The sequence below is a fragment of the Lithobates pipiens genome, unplaced genomic scaffold, assembly GCF_037356315.1.
Source record: "Lithobates pipiens isolate NorthernLeopardFrog02 unplaced genomic scaffold, aLitPip1_a1.2 Scaffold_19, whole genome shotgun sequence".
NCBI classification, from domain to species: Eukaryota; Metazoa; Chordata; class Amphibia; order Anura; family Ranidae; genus Lithobates; species Lithobates pipiens.
Window position 1 is genome coordinate 237,181,210 of NW_027507764.1, and position 18,149 is coordinate 237,199,358.

An 18,149-nucleotide genomic window follows, 5' to 3' on the forward strand; every position below is an offset into this window, starting at 1 on the left:
TGCATTGACAAGGTTCGCTGGGTGCCATTCATTCTGAATCGCACCAATTTATATTGCAATAAGGTGAATTACTACAGTGCGACTAAAGCCTCAATGTATGGATACATACAGTATCTCACAAAAGTGAGTACACCCCTCGCATTTTTGAAAATATTTTATCTTTTTATGTGACAGCATTGAAGAAATTACACTTTGCTACAATGTAAAGTAGTGAGTGTACAACTTGTATAATGGTGTAAATTTGCTGTCCCCTCAAAATAACTCAACAGGTAATGTCTAAACCGCTGGCAACAAAAGTGAGTACACACTTAAGTGAAAATGTCCAAATCTGGCCCAATTAGCCATTTTCCCTCCCCGATGTCATGTGACTCATTAGTGTTACAAGGTCTCAGGTGTGAATGGGGTGCAGGTGTGTTAATTTTGGTGTTATCGTGCTCTCTGGTCCCTGGAGTTAAACATGGCACCCATTGGCAAAGAACTCTGAGGATCTGAAAAAAAATAATTGCCATACATAAAGATGGCATAGGCTAGAAGAAGATTGCCAAGACCCTGAAACTGAGCTGCGGCACATTTAATGGGATGGGTTCCACACAGAACAGACCTCACCATGGCTAATCAAAGAAGTTGTTTGCATGTGCAATCAACATATAGTAAGGCATATCATTTGATAGTTTTATGTACACAAGAAACCCAAAAAAGCTGTATGGCAGGTTCTTAATCACAGTTCAATGAAAAGCTTTGTTTTTTTTTTTTTTTGTTTTTTTTTCCCAAAATTTTTATTCTATTTTTCACAAACCTAAACCTAAAAGACACGCTCCATTAGAGGAGAAAAAAAAAAAGTAAGGCATACAGATCATGGAAAGATCTCCTTTTAATGGTAATGGTATTGTATTGGTACTATAAACCCAAGTAGTGCTCTAGATCCAGTGATCCCTCGGTTCATGAGCGCTTCTCTTCACAAACAACTTGGTTTACGAACATAAAAGTTCATAAAAATGCTTCGAACTCCGCTTTGGTTCACGAACACGAGTCGTGGCCATTTTTCCTGTTCTGGCACGTGGTTGCACTTGTAGGTGGATCGCAGTCACAGAAGAGTACTGTAAGTCTACGGACACCTGCAGTATTTTGAAGCTTTTTGGTGTGCTTTTTAGTAGAGATCAGCCGATTATTGCAGGCCGATATCAGCATTTTCTAAAATCGTTATCGGTTGCAAATTAGACCAATATTGCCGATCTTGACATTTTGAATACTTTCAAGTACAGAGGAGGGGTTTTGGGTCTTATAAACCCCCGATCCCTCCATAAAGAGTACCTGTCCCTGCCTAATTTATATCGCAAAGGATGTTTACATTCCTTGTGATGGCAATAACACTGAAACAAAAGTGTAAAAAATGTTAAATGTACAGAATATCGCTCTGAGGTTGCCAAAATATCACCATTGTATCGGCACCATAAACGATATCGGTCGAGCCCTACTTTTTAGCATATACTGTACACATCCCTGTGCACACTTGCTTTTATAGTTTGTGTGCTTTTTTTTTTTTTAGCACTTACTATACTGTACCGGACAATCCAGTATGCCTCCAAAGAAAATTTAAGAGCAAGCATGGTAAAGTGCAGAGCAGTAACTAAGGTGACAAGAATGTGCTGCGTGGAAATGCAGGTGACAAGAATGTATAGAGCAAGCATGGTAGTAAAGTGCAGAGTGGTAAGGCTCGGTTCACACCTAAACCGGCCGCGGAATCGCACAGCTAGGTTGTCCCTCCCTGTTTTCTGTTTCGGGGAGGAATCGGGGCAGAATCTTTGCCTGAATTCGGCCCTGAAACAGAGACAAATGTGCAAAGCGTTTCTGTGCAGTGTGCTCCGCAGCCACCCCGGAGACATGTTAACCGGCTCCATAGAGAGCCGGGCATATTCTCCTGCTATGCGAATTGGATGCGGAGAAACCCCCGCATCCAACTCGCATAGGTGTGAGCCCAGCCTCATAAAGATGACAAGAATGAGCAGAGTGGGAATTCTAAGAATAAAGTTGTGAAGAAAATAACCATTAAGCTGAAGAAGAAAATTATAGAAAAGCATGACTGTGGTATTCATGTGACTGATCTGGCCTCGGAATACAAGATGGTGATGTCGAGAATCTCGACTATTTTGAAGAACAAAGCTGCCATCAAAGAAGCTGATGTGGCAAAAGGCAAACTAGGTTAACCAAGCAGAGGACAGGGGTGGAAGAGGTGGAAAAACTTTAGTGTATTTGAATGAGAAACTGGTAGCAGATGAGAGTGTTGGTGAAGCTATGATTTGATTGACAAAAAGGCAGAAAATTGCAAGTGATTTACTGCAAAACAAACTCCTCTACAAGTGCAAGTGAAGAATTTAAAGCCAGTAGAGGGTGGTTTTGAAAAATTCCACAAGAGAAGTGGCATCCACAATGTGATAAGACATGGTGAGGCTTCCAGTTCTAACAAGGCTGGTGCAGAAGCCTACAATAAAGAATTTGCGGAATTCATGAAATCGGGAGGATACATCACTCAGCAAGTGTTCAACTGTGATGAAACGGGGCTCTTATGGAAAAGATGCTGAACAGAGCCTATATCACGCAGGAGTAAAAGGTACTGGCGGGACACAAGCCCATGAAGGACAGATTGACCCTTTTTGCTGTGTGCGAACGCAAGCACAGATCTGAAGATTAAGCCACTACTGGTGTACCATTCCTAGACCCCTCGTGCAGGGAACAGAATGTGAAACAATACAAAAGCTTGGGTCACAAGGCAATTGTTCATGGAATGGCTGCACGAGGTGTTTGCACCCACTGGAAAAAAAAAAGATCTTTCAGACAACCAACTGCCTGAAAGGTACCTTCTTCTGATGGACACTGCCCCGACACTCCCTCCCACCTTGGTGGATGATATGGATGCTGAGTACAACTTCATAAAGGTCACGTCCCCCCCCCCCCCCCCAAACATGGAATTCTGGAAGAAACATTTCAATGTTCTCCATTGCATTAACCTCATTGACAGCCTGGGATGAGGTCACTTACTGAACCTTAAACTCAGCCCGGAGGAAACTGTGGCCAGAATGCGTCACTGACCGTGACTTTGAAGGGTCTGATGCAGAGGTAGTGGAGGAGATTGTGTCCATGGGCAAGAGTATGGGTCTGGACCTTGGTGATGCAGACATAGAGGAGCTTGTTGAGGAACATAAGGAGGAGCTGACCACAGAAGAACTTTCTGAACTCCACAGCGGGCAGCAGCAGGCACTTTTTGAGGAGCAATCCACTGAGGAAGACAGGGAGGTTAGCAGTGATGCCATAAAATCCATTCTGGAAAAATGGAATGAGTGCCATGATTTATTTATTTTAAGAAGCACCACCCCAACATGACTGTAACTAACGAGTGTTAAATCTGATGGATAGCATGGTCTCTAATTTCCAGAGGGTTATGCAGCGCAGGAAAAGACAAGTGGCATTGGACAGATTTTTCAGCAAAACTGAGCCTGCGGCTAAGAGACAAAGAAGCGAGGAAACCCCTGAAATCTCCCCAATGTCCTTATGGAGGGGGACTCTCCCTCCAAACAGCAACGGCCTTCCTGCGTTGCAGAAGTCATCTCAAGCAAGCTTACTGTTTTCTGTCTTCGTACTGTACTTTCATATTTTTGTGGTTCAAAAACAAAGTTCAGAATGGGTTAACCAGATTTACATTAAACCCTATGGGAAAATTTGCCTCAGTTCGGGACCAAATTGATGGCAAGATGAAGTAATGTTATCAAAAAATACTGGAGGAACATTTTGCATTCATCAGCCAGGAAGTTGCGCATGGGACATACTTTGACATGCCAACATGACAATGTCATTGGCTACAGCAGAATAAAGTGAAGGTTCTGAAATGGCCATCTCGGTCTCCTGACCTCAATATCATTGAGCGACAGATTTCAAACGTGCAGTTCATGCAAGACAGCCCAAGAATTTTGGGAGGCTTTTTGCCAAGAGGAATGGGCAGCTTTACCTTCTGAGAAGATAGAGCCTCATCCACAAATGCCACAAAAGACTTCAAGCTGTCATTGATGTTAAAGGGGGAAATACACGGTATTAAGAACTGGGGTATGTAAACTTTTGATAAGGGTCATTTTGGGTAATTTATGTTTCCATTATTTAAAAAGAGTAAACATAGTTGATTGATAATAAATGGCTTCAGCCAAACACTAACCATGAGTGAAAAGTTTTTGTTATTCATATTCTCTGAAAAATGGCCAGGAAATCCATAAATTCTGCCAAGGTATATAAATTTATGAGCACAACTGTATATAGCTTCCTCAAGTAGGGTACATCATGTGATAGTTTTATGTACACAAGAAGCTCAAAAAAGCTGCATGGCAGTTTTTTAATCACAGTTCAATGAAAAGCATCACCTGTGTGTGTGTGTGTGTGTTTTTGTTTTCCAAATAGAATACATTTTTTTTCACAAACCCAAACATACACGACGTGCTCAATTAGGCTGCATTCACACCTGAGCGTAGCATTTTCAAGCAGAAAATCGTGCGAATTTACTGCGTTTTTGCAGCGTTTTTTACCACGATTTTGTGCAGGGCAAAAGATCACCAATGTTAAAAGAAAAACACCCAAATCTGCTCAATTCGAGCGACAAAAAAGGGTCCTGGAACTTGTTTGAGCTTCAGGCAACATGAAGTGGAGATTTGAACCATCTCCATTGAGAATAGATTTTTTTCCCCTCTAGCGTTTTGTAGCTTCAGGCTTCAAGCTACAAAACGCTGAGGTGTGAATGGGGCAAGACTGAATTTTTCACTTTTGTTTGTAATGGCCATTCTGTTTATGACCCATTGGCTCAAGCAGTCATTGGCGCAGGTGTGTCTTACAGTGCCAGATCCCAAAAGTGCCGCCCAGTTTCCGTATAACTTGTAGTTATGTAGGTTTTGCTGTTAGGAAGGACAGTGCTCTCCCAGTCAGTTTTTTTTTATTTTTATTTTTTTTTACAATTTTCACGCTGTGATCAAGCATGTAAAAATTTATAAAAACATTACTAGTTACTTTTTTGTGCTGTTAAAACACATTATGCCTTATTATTGTACACAAAGGCCAGCCATACATGGTTTGAATCTCTGCTGGTTCAGCAGGGACCGGGTGAGATTCAAACCGTTAATTGGCAGACTGAATGTACCCAAGCTATAGCCGCTAGCGATCATCATGGCAGACTGGCGCAGGAGGGATTCCCCTGTCAGCACTGTCTGTGTTGAAGGGTTATGTTCTGACTGGGTTAGGTTGATCCTCCTAGTTTTTGTTTTTGATGTTAAAAATAAATAAATAAAAAACAGACCAAACGCATTCAAGAAATGGCTATTCACTAACACATTTTTTTCTTATTTTCCCTTTGTAGCGCAGTAAAAGAACAATCATTGGATTTTTTGAATCAAGAGAGTCTGACAACTATCGAACATTTGCAAAAGTTGCAAACATTTTACATGATGACTGTGTCTTCCTTTCTGCATTTGGGTAAGCATTGTTTGGTTAGCTGACTGCAAAGAATGAGTAATCTATTTCTAACATGTTTGCAATGTCACTTTAATTCTGTAGCTAGTCCTATAAAACTTTTTTTTATTTTTATTTTTTTTAGGGAAATTTCCAAACCTGAGCGATTTAGTGGAGATAATGTAATTTATAGGCCAAATGGGGTAAGTGTGTGTTTTTTTTGTTTTGTTTTTTATTCTGGACAATAATCTTCACCGGTCTCTAATTTTATCCAGAACCCATCCTAGATTACTTAATATATTTTCTAAGATGTATGTAAATCATGTAGATTTAGATGTTAAAAGGTGACTTGTTTATACATTAAGCCATTATTGATGTTGGCCATAGGCAGTCATTCATCAAACCTAAGATGTGAAAGCTGTTGTCTTCAGTCACCTTACTTGGCAACCAAACTGATGTTTTGATATGTCTTTACCTGATATTCTTGAAGCACTATGGGATTTCTATAAAGAAATTATGGTTTAAATTGTGTTCTTTGGCCATGAGAGACCCTCCATCTCTGGAAATTTGGTTGGGAAGTAATGAGAGAGAGAGATGAGTCTGCTCTGATTTGTCATCTGCATCCCATTTAGGAGGTTTCCCTTTCTGTTCCACAGCCAAAACAGGTGAGAGAAAACCCCTGTAAAGTGAGGGCATCCCTGGTTGTCGCCAGAACTAGTGTCCCCATTGGAAGATATCCTCACTTTTCCTGTTCTGAAAACTACCCCAAATTTTGGAATTTTTTACTTTTGCTGATATTGGTAAACAGGACAACCTAGAGATGGTGATTCTCCCTAATGGGGGCACAGACAGCAATGAAAACCCAACAGGTGTTCTAATCCCTCTCCACTCTAAAACGAAAAAAAAAGTTTGCCCTTCGTTATAGTTTTTTTTAATGTGTTTACACCTGTGAATAAACCATGGCTTCAACTAGATGCTGGAACCCCAGCGGGTTTTCCCTTCAATTGGCTATGAGAGCAGCACCACTGAAAGAAACGCAAGATGGCCACTCACACATGATCTCACATGTAACAAAAATGTGATCGCTCCATGAGAGTTTACATGCAAGTGGCTGTCATTAGTTGTGAGAGCTGGCAGCCTCCCATTTGCTTTCAGTGAGGCTGCCTTTCATAGTACCAAAAACCCCTGCTGAGCTTCTCACATCCAATTAGAGGTGGGGTGGATTTGCAGGTGTGAATTTGTGAGTTTTTATTTAAAAAAATTTTTTTCCCTAAACCTTCAATAATCAATATGAGCAGAGATATTTATTACAACATTATGGAAAATATAGCCTTTATATGTCCTTTAATGTCTCTTTGCAATATAAATGGTATTTAGTTTAGACTGATTAGTCCGTTTATTGTTGAGTTACAATGCACACTGATGATGCTAAATTTGACTTTGGCGTGCATGCATCAATGACTTTTGATCGTGAAAGGGTTAAAACTAGTGTCGGCATAACATTTGGGAAGCCTACATTTTCAGAAGATCTGCAATGGCAGCCATTGTATTTATAATTTCTCTTTCGTTCATTGACTAACACCGTATCTTCATCTTGACCTTAGGGTTATATCACCCCTTTAGGAGAGGACTAGGCAGAACTTGTTAAAAACAGCAAAACTGCACAGGGGGCGGTCCTAACTGGCTATAACCCCTCACACTGCATCCAGCAGCTCAGTTTTTTTTTTCTGTCTTGTGTAGAAGGACCTGGCTCCCGATGGGACCATTGGTCCTGGGAATTTTTTATTTTTTCTGCATTTTTGATTCCTGTGATCTACAATCAACAGCCGGGCTGGGTGACAGGCTGGATAATGTAGATCCTGCTAATTTCTCCAGCCTGGCCATCGAGCATGAGCAGACCTTAGCTACACGCTGGGTCGTCCACTACATGCCCCGTCGGATCCAGGAGCGTCCGGTGGGCTATATGCTCCGGGGCACACGTATGACCGGGCTACTGCTGTCCGTGTCACAGTGCGCCGTGGCCGGCAGCCACCCCATACTGCTCGGGTGATGGTTCTGTCTGTGGAATGCATCCAGCAGTCCCTACAAGAGGGGTAAGTATGGTTCCCACCTGTCTTGGCAGGATGGAGCAGCTGGGCATTCCCTGGGAGGTTGACTAGGGGGGTCTCTTGCTCTCCCTTTGCTTTTCTGTCCCTTCACTCCTCCCCATGCTATGGGCCGCTGTGTGACTGGGCACATGGGGGTGCGGTGCACGTACCTGGCCGGGGGGTGGGGCTCCGGGTCCTGGCAGGGGGCTGCGCTGGGGGTCTGTCTTCCTCTTCCCTGTTTCTGGGCCTCAGTGGGATGGTTTGGTGTGTATGCCATGGGGAGACCGCCGCAAGCTCCGCGGCCATTTTTCTGTAGCCACAGCCATTTTTTTCCTTTCTGGAAGTCCGACGACCATTTTCCCAGCGCCCTCAAATTTTTTTAATTATTTTTTTTTGCTGAGGAGGCCATTTTCTATTAGTTTTTGTTTCCTTCTAGGTTTCCCTCTAGGCTTTTTACACAGAACACCTTGTGGCTGACACAGGGGAGAGCGGACAGCAGCAGCACAGTGCAGTACCTGGGTCAGGGTGGTGAGTCCTGCCAGGGTCTCGCTCAATCTGCAGCAGCTAGGAGGAGGTGGACATTTTTGTGTGACTTGCCTTAGGTCCCTAAGTGGTGACAGGCTAGTGTGGGTCAGCATGGCGTCAGAAACTGGATGCTTCTTCCCCAGACATCCCTGTTATGGCAACCGGTTCCCCTGCACCTGTCGGTCCTGGAGGCCTTTGTTGCCAGGGTGGAAGCGGCGTGTGGGCGCAAGGGGGCTAAAAGAAAGTTCCCTCCCCCCACAGTCTTCTGGGAATGCACTGATTCAGACTCTGGCCCTGTCGTGGCAGGCGGCCGCTGTTCTGACATGTCAGAGGTTGCGGACCAGGACTGTTTGGACAGTGAAAATGAATCTGTGTCCGGGTCAGCGCAGGAAAAATCGCTTGTAGGAACACTTATCACAACAGTGCGGGATACCCTAAAGATGGAGGATACGGCGGGGACATCTACAGAGGTGTCTGTCCCTTTCGGGTCCCACAAGCCAGCTCGCACGGCTAAGGTGTTTCCTTACCCAACTTATTTTCATAAGTTTATTTACAAGGAGTGGGAAAAACCGCAGTGGGCCTTTTCAGTCCCGAAACGCATGGCGGCGCATTACCCCTTTGAGGAGAGTTTCCTGAAGAAATGGACATCTCCGATTGTTGACCCCCCCCCCCCGGTATCCAGGTTAAATAAGGTAACCATGATTCTGGTGGAAGGGGCCCCTGCTTTTAAGGACCCTGCTGACCAGAAGAGCCGAGGCAGTTGCCTGGTCCATGTTTACGGTGGTGGGGTCAGCATTGCGGCCGTTGTTGGCTATGATAACAAACGATGTAGCGCTATAATGTCAAAAATTGTAAAGAGCCTAGATATAAATCACCAAATAATCTGGTAGTGAAATCAAACTTAAAAGGCCAGCACACATATCACATGTTGTGCGGTCCAGTAAAAAATACAAAAAAATATGTGCTAAAGTGAACTAACAGCATGAACATAAAGTCCAGCTATGACAAAATAGTGTGAAATGTGAGTCCAGATGTTTCGTTGGTATGAACTATGTATAGCCTTCCATTCACAGCCAGAAATGATTATAGAACCTGGGTAATGCCCCAGTAGAAGGCTTATTAGTCGAAACGCGTCGAAGCGTTTTCTGCTCCCCATATTGCTCTTTTTATCGTTCATTTTTATTGGATCACATGATTTTCTTTTTTGGGGATATTTTTTATGTTATTTTTTATGTCATTTGGAAAAAAAAATTCAAACAAAACCTTCAATGGTGGATTTTCACTATGAGAGGCATTGTCCTTACTTTTTGTTTATGGTGAACCCGCTCCGAGCTTCTAGCTGACCGAAACCTTCGAGAGAGAGTTGAGAACCCCTGGAGATCTGAGGTGTATTGATCCTGAAGTGGGCAGCGATTATTCGGATGGTGATCCATGACCTGATGTATAAGAATCGTGTGTGATGCACATAAGCCTGCATGACACATTTACTATATAGTAGTTTGTGTCCATCACTTACGGTAAGGGTATCCACCGTTATGTTCATGCTGTTAGTTCACTTTAGCACTTTTTTTTTTTTTTTTTTTTTTACTGGACCGCACAACATGTGATGTGTGCTGGCCTTTTAAGTTTGATTTCACTACCAAATTATTTGGGGATTTATATCTAGGTTCTTTACAATTTTTGACATTATAGTGCTACATTGTTTGTTATCATTTGTTATTTTGACTTTGTTTGTATGTTAGCTGCTGTTTTGTGTTGTATCACAATTTTTGTCACTTGTATAGGGAGCGCAGTGTTTTCCCCCTCTTTTTGGTGTTAGCCATGACCCTGGTGTCACAGATGCTTACTGAATGGGCTAAATTGTTGCACCGTGAGTTGGAGAAGCAACAGGCTTCCCCCGGTCTGCATGGAGCTGGCAGACTAGTTGGTGCAGGTCCTTAAGTATGTCTGTGATGCGGCCTTAGATACAGCCCCCTTGCTCTATAGAGCCTGAGTATCAGCAGTAGCGCTACGTCGCTGGTCTGCGAAACCAGGCATCTAAGAAAGCACTGGCGGACTTGCCCTTCCAGGGTGAGAAGCTATTTGGAGCCTCGCTGGATGACATTATTAAGACTGTTACTGGGGGTAAGAGTACGTTGCTCCCACCGTCCAGAAAAGGTAAGTAGCCACGCCGTAGGCGGGGGCCCTCCTTTTCCACTCAGAAGTGGATTTTTCATCCGCCCGGGTCGGCAGGTAAGCGTTCCCAGTCCGACAAATTGCCCGCTGAGGGACAAAAACGTCCCTGGTTTCGCAAGCTGAACAAGCTTGCAAGCAAATCTGTTACTGCATGAAGGTTTGCCCCAGCCCGACTCTCGGGTGGGGGGGTCGCCTTTGGGAGTTTGCAGCTCGGTGGACCTCCCTACTTTCCGACCAGTGGGTCTGGGAACTGGTTTCATCAGGATACAAGATAGAATTTCTTTCTTGTCCGCCAAACAGATTATTTTTTTTTTTCCCTCCCAACCTTCATCTTCTTCCAGCTCGTCGGGAAGCCATGTTTGGGGCAGTACAGGACCTGCTGCTACGTGGGGTGATGGTGTCTGTACCGACGCTGGAAAGGTTTCCGGTATTCTACTCAAATCTGTGGTCCCAAAGAAGGAAGAGGTCCAGTCCGGTTCTGGATCTCAAGGCCCTCAACAGCTTTGTGAAAGTACAAAGTTTCAGGATGGACGGTTCGCTCAGTGGTCGCTGCACTCCATCAGGGGGATTTTCTGGCGTCCCTGGACATCAAGGAAGCATACGTGCATGTCCCCATATGCATCAAGCATCAGAGTTTTCTGCGATTTGCGGTTGGGGGCAAGCACTATCAGTTTTTAGCTCTCCCCTTTGTCCCGGCACCGAGGGTCTTCACCAAGGTGCCATCCCCAGTTTTGGCTTTGCTAAGGCAGCGAGGGAGTTTGGTTGGGTACTGAACCTACAGAAGTCAGTGTTGTTGCTGACTCAACGTCTGAAATACCTGGGCATGCTTCTGGACTCTACAGAGGCGAGAGTATTTCTCCTTTCGGACATGCTGCAGACTCTTCAAGCTGCGGTGAAGTTGTTGGTGTCCCGCAGGTGGTCGTCACTGCGTTTTTTGCATGCGAGTCCAGGGTCTAATGGTAGCCACCTTCCAGGCGGTACCGTATGCTCAATTCCACACTCGAGTCTTGTAAAAGGAGATCCTGTCCACATGGGACAAATCTCCATTCCCTGGATTGTCAAATTCGGGTGAACTAGCTAGTCAGGGATTCCCTGCTCTGGTGACTCAGGTCGCTTGCCCATCGGTCCGGGAAAGTCGTTCCTTCCTCTTCATTGAACAGTGATCACAACGGATGCCAGCCTGACCGGTTGGGGGGGGGGGAGTTTGGGGTGTACAGTCGGCCCAGGGTCGCTGGAGGAATCCCGCCTTCCGATCATTGTGCTGGAATTTTGGCCGATCAGGCGGTGCCTCTCCACATGGTCACAGAGGCTGCAAGGGCGTCCGGTCAGGATCCAGTCGGACAACTCCACAGCAGTGGCGTATATGTCAACCATCAAGGAGGCACAAGGAGCTTGGCTGCAGCACTGGAGGTCGCTCGCATCCTGTGGTTGGCAGAGCAGTGTGTGCTGCCTCTGTTGGGCATGTACAGGATGTAGATAACTGGCAAAAGGACTACCCAAGTCGACAGATGCTGGACCAAAGGGAATGGTCGTTACATGCGGATGTATTTCGGCTCCTTTGCCTAAGGTGTGGCACACTAGATGTGGATCTCCTGGCTTCTCAACTCAATCGTAGGGTACAGAGGTTTGTGGCCAGGTCACAAGATCCCTGGGCAGACACATTGGTGGCTGCATGAGGACATTATCGGCTGATCACCCCCCCCCCCCCCCCTTCAAACTTCTACCACGTCTGCTTTGCATAGGGGAGGCCGAGGGGATTCCAGTGATTCTGATTGCCCCAGATTGGCCTCGGCGTCCGTTGTACGCTGACATAGTACGAATGGTGGCTGCCGATGCGAGAGGACCTTCTGTTGCAAGGGCCAATACTTCATCCTGCTTTACTGTCACTGGCTTTAATGGTATGGCTGTTTGAAAGCCAGGTGCTAAGGGGCCGAGGTCTGTCGGGTTCGGTAATCTCCTCTATGCTGAGAGCACGGAAGTCATTTTCTCAGATTTATCATCGTACGTGGAAGGCCTACATCTCCATGTGTGAGGAGATGGGGTGGTGTCCGCGCTCATACTTTGTTTCCAGAATCCTGCTATTTTTGCAGCGAGGAGTGGATCAAAAACTTGCCTTAAGCACCATTAAGCGGCAGATATCAGCTTTTATTTTTTTTTTTTTTTATTTTTTTTTTTTTGCGACCCTTGGTGACTCGTGAGTATGCTTGTTCAGGGAGTTTGACATGTGGCCCCTCCGATTCAACCACTGCTCCCTCCATGGGATTTGAATCTGGTGCTCTCTGTGCTACAGAAACCGCCATTTGAAAACATTAGGGTGATCCCCTTATTGACCCTAGCCTCAGAAGGTAGTCTTTCTAGTGGCTATTACATCTGCCAGGAGTGTTTCTGAGTTGGCGGCCTTGTCATGCAAGTCTCCCTACTTGGTCCTCCACAGATAAGGTGGTGCTGCCCTCACTGCCTTCGTTTCTTCCAAAGGTTGTTTTGGCTTTTCATCTAAATGAGGACATTGTGCTTCCGTCCTTATGTCCTCAGCTGTTGCACCCTAAAGAGGTTGCTTTGCGTTCCTTGGATGTGGTCCATGCTCTGCGGTTATATCTGTCTGCTATGGCTCCTTTTCGGAGGTCGTACTCGCTGTTTGTATCAGTGGCTGGTCCAAAGAAGGGACTGGCGGTCTCGTTGGCCACCATTTCTCGGTGGATCAGGTAGATTGTGGTAAAGGAGGTGGGTGCCTCCCTTTCCTGTCATGGCACATTCTACCAGGGCAATTGGTGCCTCTTGGGCTTTCCGACATCAAGCGTCTGTTTCTCAGGTGTGTAAGGTGGCAACCTGGTCATCCGTTCACACTTTCACTAAATTTTACAAAGTTGATGCGAGCGCATCTTCGGATGCTTCCTTTGGCCACAAGGTTTTTCAGGCGGCAGCTTAAGGTTGCAACTCCTCTGTTGAGGAGCTCTGGTTGTTATGGGTGGAGTTTTTTTTCTTGCTGTTTCCCACTCCTCGTTTTTGACACTGCTAGGGGACGTCCCTAAGGGCAAGATGCTGTGTCCATCAATGAATGAAAGAGATAAATAGGATTTTTTTGTACACCGTAAAATCCTTTTCTCTTTAGTTCACCGACTGACACAGCTCCTCTCTTAGACCATTGGGTTGTTACTTGACCTTCAGGAGAGGACTAGGCATAACATGTAATACTAAAACTAGAACATTCTAGTTCCGCCCAAGGGGCGGTCACTTAGGTAACAACACCACAGCCTGCATTGCAGCTTCAGTACGTCAACAAGCAGTATAACGTAAAGAAAAATAGGAGGGGTGGGTGCTGTCAGTCGGTGAACTACAGAGAAAAGGATTTTACGGTGAGTACAAAAAAATCCTATTTTCTCTTACATTCACCGACTGACAAAGCTCCGCTCTTAGACCATTGGGACGTCCCTAAGCAGTGCCAAAATGAGGGGTGGGAAAACGGCATAAAACTTCACCCACAATGGCATGTGGGAACTAGTATAAACTTTACCCACAAACTACAGTGTGTGGGAATAACCAAAACTTTTTTACCCACAAAAAAACAGGGTGCTCCTCAACTGAGAGGCACTACCTCCAAACCGCACCAGAACTGCGGTAACAAATGCAACAGTGCATTACTTAAAGGTACTGTGTTTTTACAAAAAAAAAAACAGGAAAAATGTAAATGCAATTATACAGCCGCCTGCAAAACTTTGCGGCCAAAACAGGCATCAGCCAGTGCACTGGCATGGGGACTCATCCTCACTGTCCGATCAGTCCTGGTCAACGTCATCTAAAACGTCACAACAGGGGTCACCAGCCTCGGCAGGCCCAGAGTCTGCGTCAGAGCACTCCCCGGAGGAAGGGGGGGAGGCAGGGGCGCTTTTTACCACCTTTACGCCAACGCACCGCCTCCATCTTGGCTATGAACAAATTAAGGACCGCCGACAAAGCGTCCAGGGGCACTACACTGTCTGCAGGCGAACAGGTTGCAATTTCCTGGATTTCGGTGGAATAAACGCCAGTTTCTGAAGCCATGCTAACCCTACACTGTCTGCCACTTGTTGGGGACTTAAGACAGTGATGGTCCCACCCTCCTAATTGCTGATGGCTGAGGGGCTCTTTCCCACAGGACTCGCCACCCTGACTGGTTCTGCGCCATCCAGCTAATAGTGCCTGTGTCAGCCCCCAGGTGCATAGGATCACATCACATCACGCTGTGCAGAGCTACTCTGAATGGCACTGAAACTGACCAAAAACGTGTTCAGGCTTCAAGAAAATGGCCGCCGAGCATCCACTATAAAAGACGTGATCACAAGGAAAATGGCCACCAAACTACAGGAAAATTGGTTACACACATCCAGGGCACAGACCACCCCCCCCCCCCAGGTGAGAGCCCCTGACTATGGCGCACACACTGCTCAGAAGCCCATGTAGCATCCCCCACATGGAAGGGGGTGAGGGAAGATGGGGACAGGGAGAGAAGAGAGGGAGGTGAAGGACCCCAGAATCAACCTCAGAGAATGCCCAGCTGCTCAGACCCACCGAGGCAGGGAGACCTGTACTTAACAGTCCTTCAGAGCTGGGAGACATTCCATCACCGATCCACTCTCCGATCAGTACGGGGTCGCTGCTGGCCCGGCGCACTGTGACGCAGACATCAGTAGCCCAGTCATGTGTGACCCGGAGAAATTACGCTCACCGACCGCCTCTGGAGCTGAGGCATGTCGTGGCCTACCCAGTGCGGAGCTCTGGTCTGCACACGGTCGCTGGCCAGGCTGGGGAGACTACAAGGATAAGTATATCCAACCTGTTACCCAGCCTTCTCCTTCACTAGGCAGAAAAAAACTGAAGCTGCAATGCAGGCTGTGGGGTTGTTACCTAAGGCACCGCCCCTTGGGTGGAACTAGAAGGTTCTAGTTTTATTATTACATTTTAACATGTTATGCCTAGTCCTCTCCTTAAGGTGGCGTAACAACCCAATGGTCTAAGAGGAGCTGTGTCAGTCGGTGAACGTAAGAGAAATAGGTTTTTTTGTACTCACCGTAAAATCCTGTTCTCTGAAGTTCATTGATGGACACAGCATCCACCCCTCCTATTTATGTTTGTACTACTTTTTGACGAACCGGCACTGATAGGCTGCATTGGTGGGCACTGATGGGCTGCATTGGTGGGCACTGATGGGCTGCATTGGTGGGCACGGATATGTGGCACTGGGGTGCAGCACCTTTGAGGCAGATTGTGGGCACTTCTGGGTGGCACTGACAGGGGGGACACATTTTTTATTTTATTTGTGGCAAAGCAGGGGGCAGGTGGGTACTGGCACGGCCGCCGGTGATCGGCTCTTTTTTTTGTCAGCGCGAGGAGGAATAATAGCCGATTACCGGCTCCGTTATATCACACGATCAGCTGTCATTGGCTGACAGCTGATCACGTGATAAGGGGTTGGGATCGACCCCTTGCTCGGATCGGTGATCAGGCGAGTCTCATAGACTCGCTGATCACAGAGCGCGCCCCTCAGGGGGCGCGCAGGCCACTCGTGCACGGGACTACGTCAATAGACGTAGTCCCGGCAAAGGAGATCCGCGCTGTAGCCGTCATTCGGCTATAGCGCGGGTCTCAACTGGTTAAACAAACATGTAAAAAAAAAAAAAAAAATGCTCTTAAACATAGCAAACAAGGACTTTGTTTAAAGCGGTTGTATACCTGCTGATGTGTTTTTTTGTTTTTTTTTGTTTTTTTTTCCTCACCTGCAAAGGAAAAGGCACCGCATACTAGCTCATTATGAAATACTTACCTTAGAACGAGGCCCCGACATCTGGCCCGATCCACGCCGATGGAGCTGACATGTTCCCTCTGCGTTTCTTCCGGGTATCGCGGCTCCGGCGCTGTGAGTGGCCGGAGCCACGATATCGTCACTCCCGCGCATGCACGCAGGAGATTTCTTTCCGGCAGGGCCCGGCGTCTGCCAGACTTTCAGCTGAGAATCCCCTGTGTGCAAGGCACCACTGCAGTCAGAGGCGCATTGCGAGGGGAATATCTCCTAAACCGTACAGGCTTGGGAGATATATATATTTTTTTACCTACAGGTAAGCCTTTACCTAGTTGCTGACTGCCGGCTGTCAAATGACGGCCAGGCGGCGCAGCTATTGTGGCGGGAGGCTGTCATGACGGCCTCCCGTTTAAACAGGAAATGCGCGCGATCGTGCGTGCGCATCCCTGTTTCTTCGGTGGCGGAGTGTCACGGAGACACCGCTCGCCACCGAAGGGGGTGGACAGCCATTGGTTATGGCTGTTTACCACGTGATCGGCTGTGATGAAGTCACGGCCGATCACAGATGGTCACACCCCGAGTGTGCATGGCGCATGCGTGCGATCGTGAGCGCGCTTCGCGTGCACGTCGGTGGCGGCGTGTCCCCCGGGAACACTGTTTGTCACCGACGCTGGTAAACAGCCATTGGGACTCGTTACCGCCTACAGTACACATCAAGCACACTGATTCCCCCCCGCAATAAAGAGGACCTGTCACCACCCCTCATAGTACCTGTCAATCACAGTCCATCAGAGTACCTATCACGGCCCATCAGGGTACCCGAGTCCCTGTCACCGGCCCATCAGGGTACCCGAGTCCCTATTTGCAGCCCATGTCTCATAGAATATACGTTGGGGTGTTTGCTTTCCAAAATGGGGTCATTTTGTGGGTAATTTCACTTTCCTGGTGGTCCAGGACCTTCAAAAGTGTGATAGGTAGGAATGAAATGAGATGTGTCATTTATGCTCCTAGAATGCCTGAACGTACTACTTCAACGTACTACTTCAATGTTCGGCCTCTCTGTGACCAGGCTGTGTAAAAGTCCTACACATGTGGCATCGCCATACTCTGGAAGAGTAGCAGAATGTATTTTGGGGTGTAATTTTTGCTATATACATGCTATGTGTTGGAAATATGTTATAAATTGACAATTTTGTGTAAAAAAAAATAAAAAAAAAGTTTTAATTTTTTTCCACATATTCCAAAAACTTCTGGAAAAAAATTAACCGTTCAAAAGACTCATTATGCCTCACAGATTATACGTTGGGGTGGTTGCTTTCTAAAATGGGGTCATTTTATGGGAAATTCCATTGTCCTGGTACTCCAGGGCCTTCAAAAGTGTAATAGGTGGTCGTAGAACGTCTGAAGGTACTACATTAATGTTGGTGCTCTGTATGTGGCCAGGCTGTATAAAAGTCTCACACATGTGGTATCGCCGTACTCTGGAAGAGTAGCAGAATGTATTTTGGGGTGTAATTTGTTGTATGTATATGCTGTGTGTGAGAAATAACCTGATAATATGACAATTTTGTAAAAAAAAAAAAAAATAATAAAAAAAAATCAATTTTTCAAAGAATTGTGGGAAAAAATGACAACTTAAAAAAAACTCACCATGCTACTTACTTAATACCTTGGAATGTCTACTTTGTAAAAAGGGGTCATTTGGGGGGTATTTGTACTTTCCTGACTTGTTAGTGTCTCAAGAAATGATACACCTGATGTACTGAAGGCCTGATCAGAAGTGATCAATTTTCAGCGATTGGCACCATAATTTGTAGACTCTATAACTTTCACAAAGCCCAAATAATAAATACTAATGTGGGTTATTTTTACCAAAGATAGGTAGCAGTATAAAATTTGGCCAAAATTTATGAAGAAAAATTACTAATTAGCAAAAATTTATGACAGAAACAAAGGCATTTTTTTGACAAAATTTACGTTTTTATTTTATTTATAGCACAAAAAATAAAAAACCCACTAGTGATTAAATACCACTAAAAGAAAGCTCTATTTGTGTGGAAAAAAACGACGCAAGTTTCATATGGATACAGTGTTGGATGACTGAGTAATTG

The 18,149-nt window shown here is 45.8% G+C and overlaps 1 protein-coding gene across 1 annotated transcript in view; it reads left to right on the forward strand.

Annotated features, from left to right (window-relative positions):
• The window catches only part of ERP44 (endoplasmic reticulum protein 44), a 132,379-nt gene that overhangs the window by 87,048 nt on the left and 27,182 nt on the right, over window positions 1-18,149 (forward strand). Inside the window, exons 6-7 of the mRNA XM_077491802.1 lie at window positions 5,387-5,502; window positions 5,624-5,681. Of these exons, the coding sequence (XP_077347928.1) occupies window positions 5,387-5,502; window positions 5,624-5,681 (174 nt within the window). The remainder of the gene's footprint in view (window positions 1-5,386; window positions 5,503-5,623; window positions 5,682-18,149) is intronic.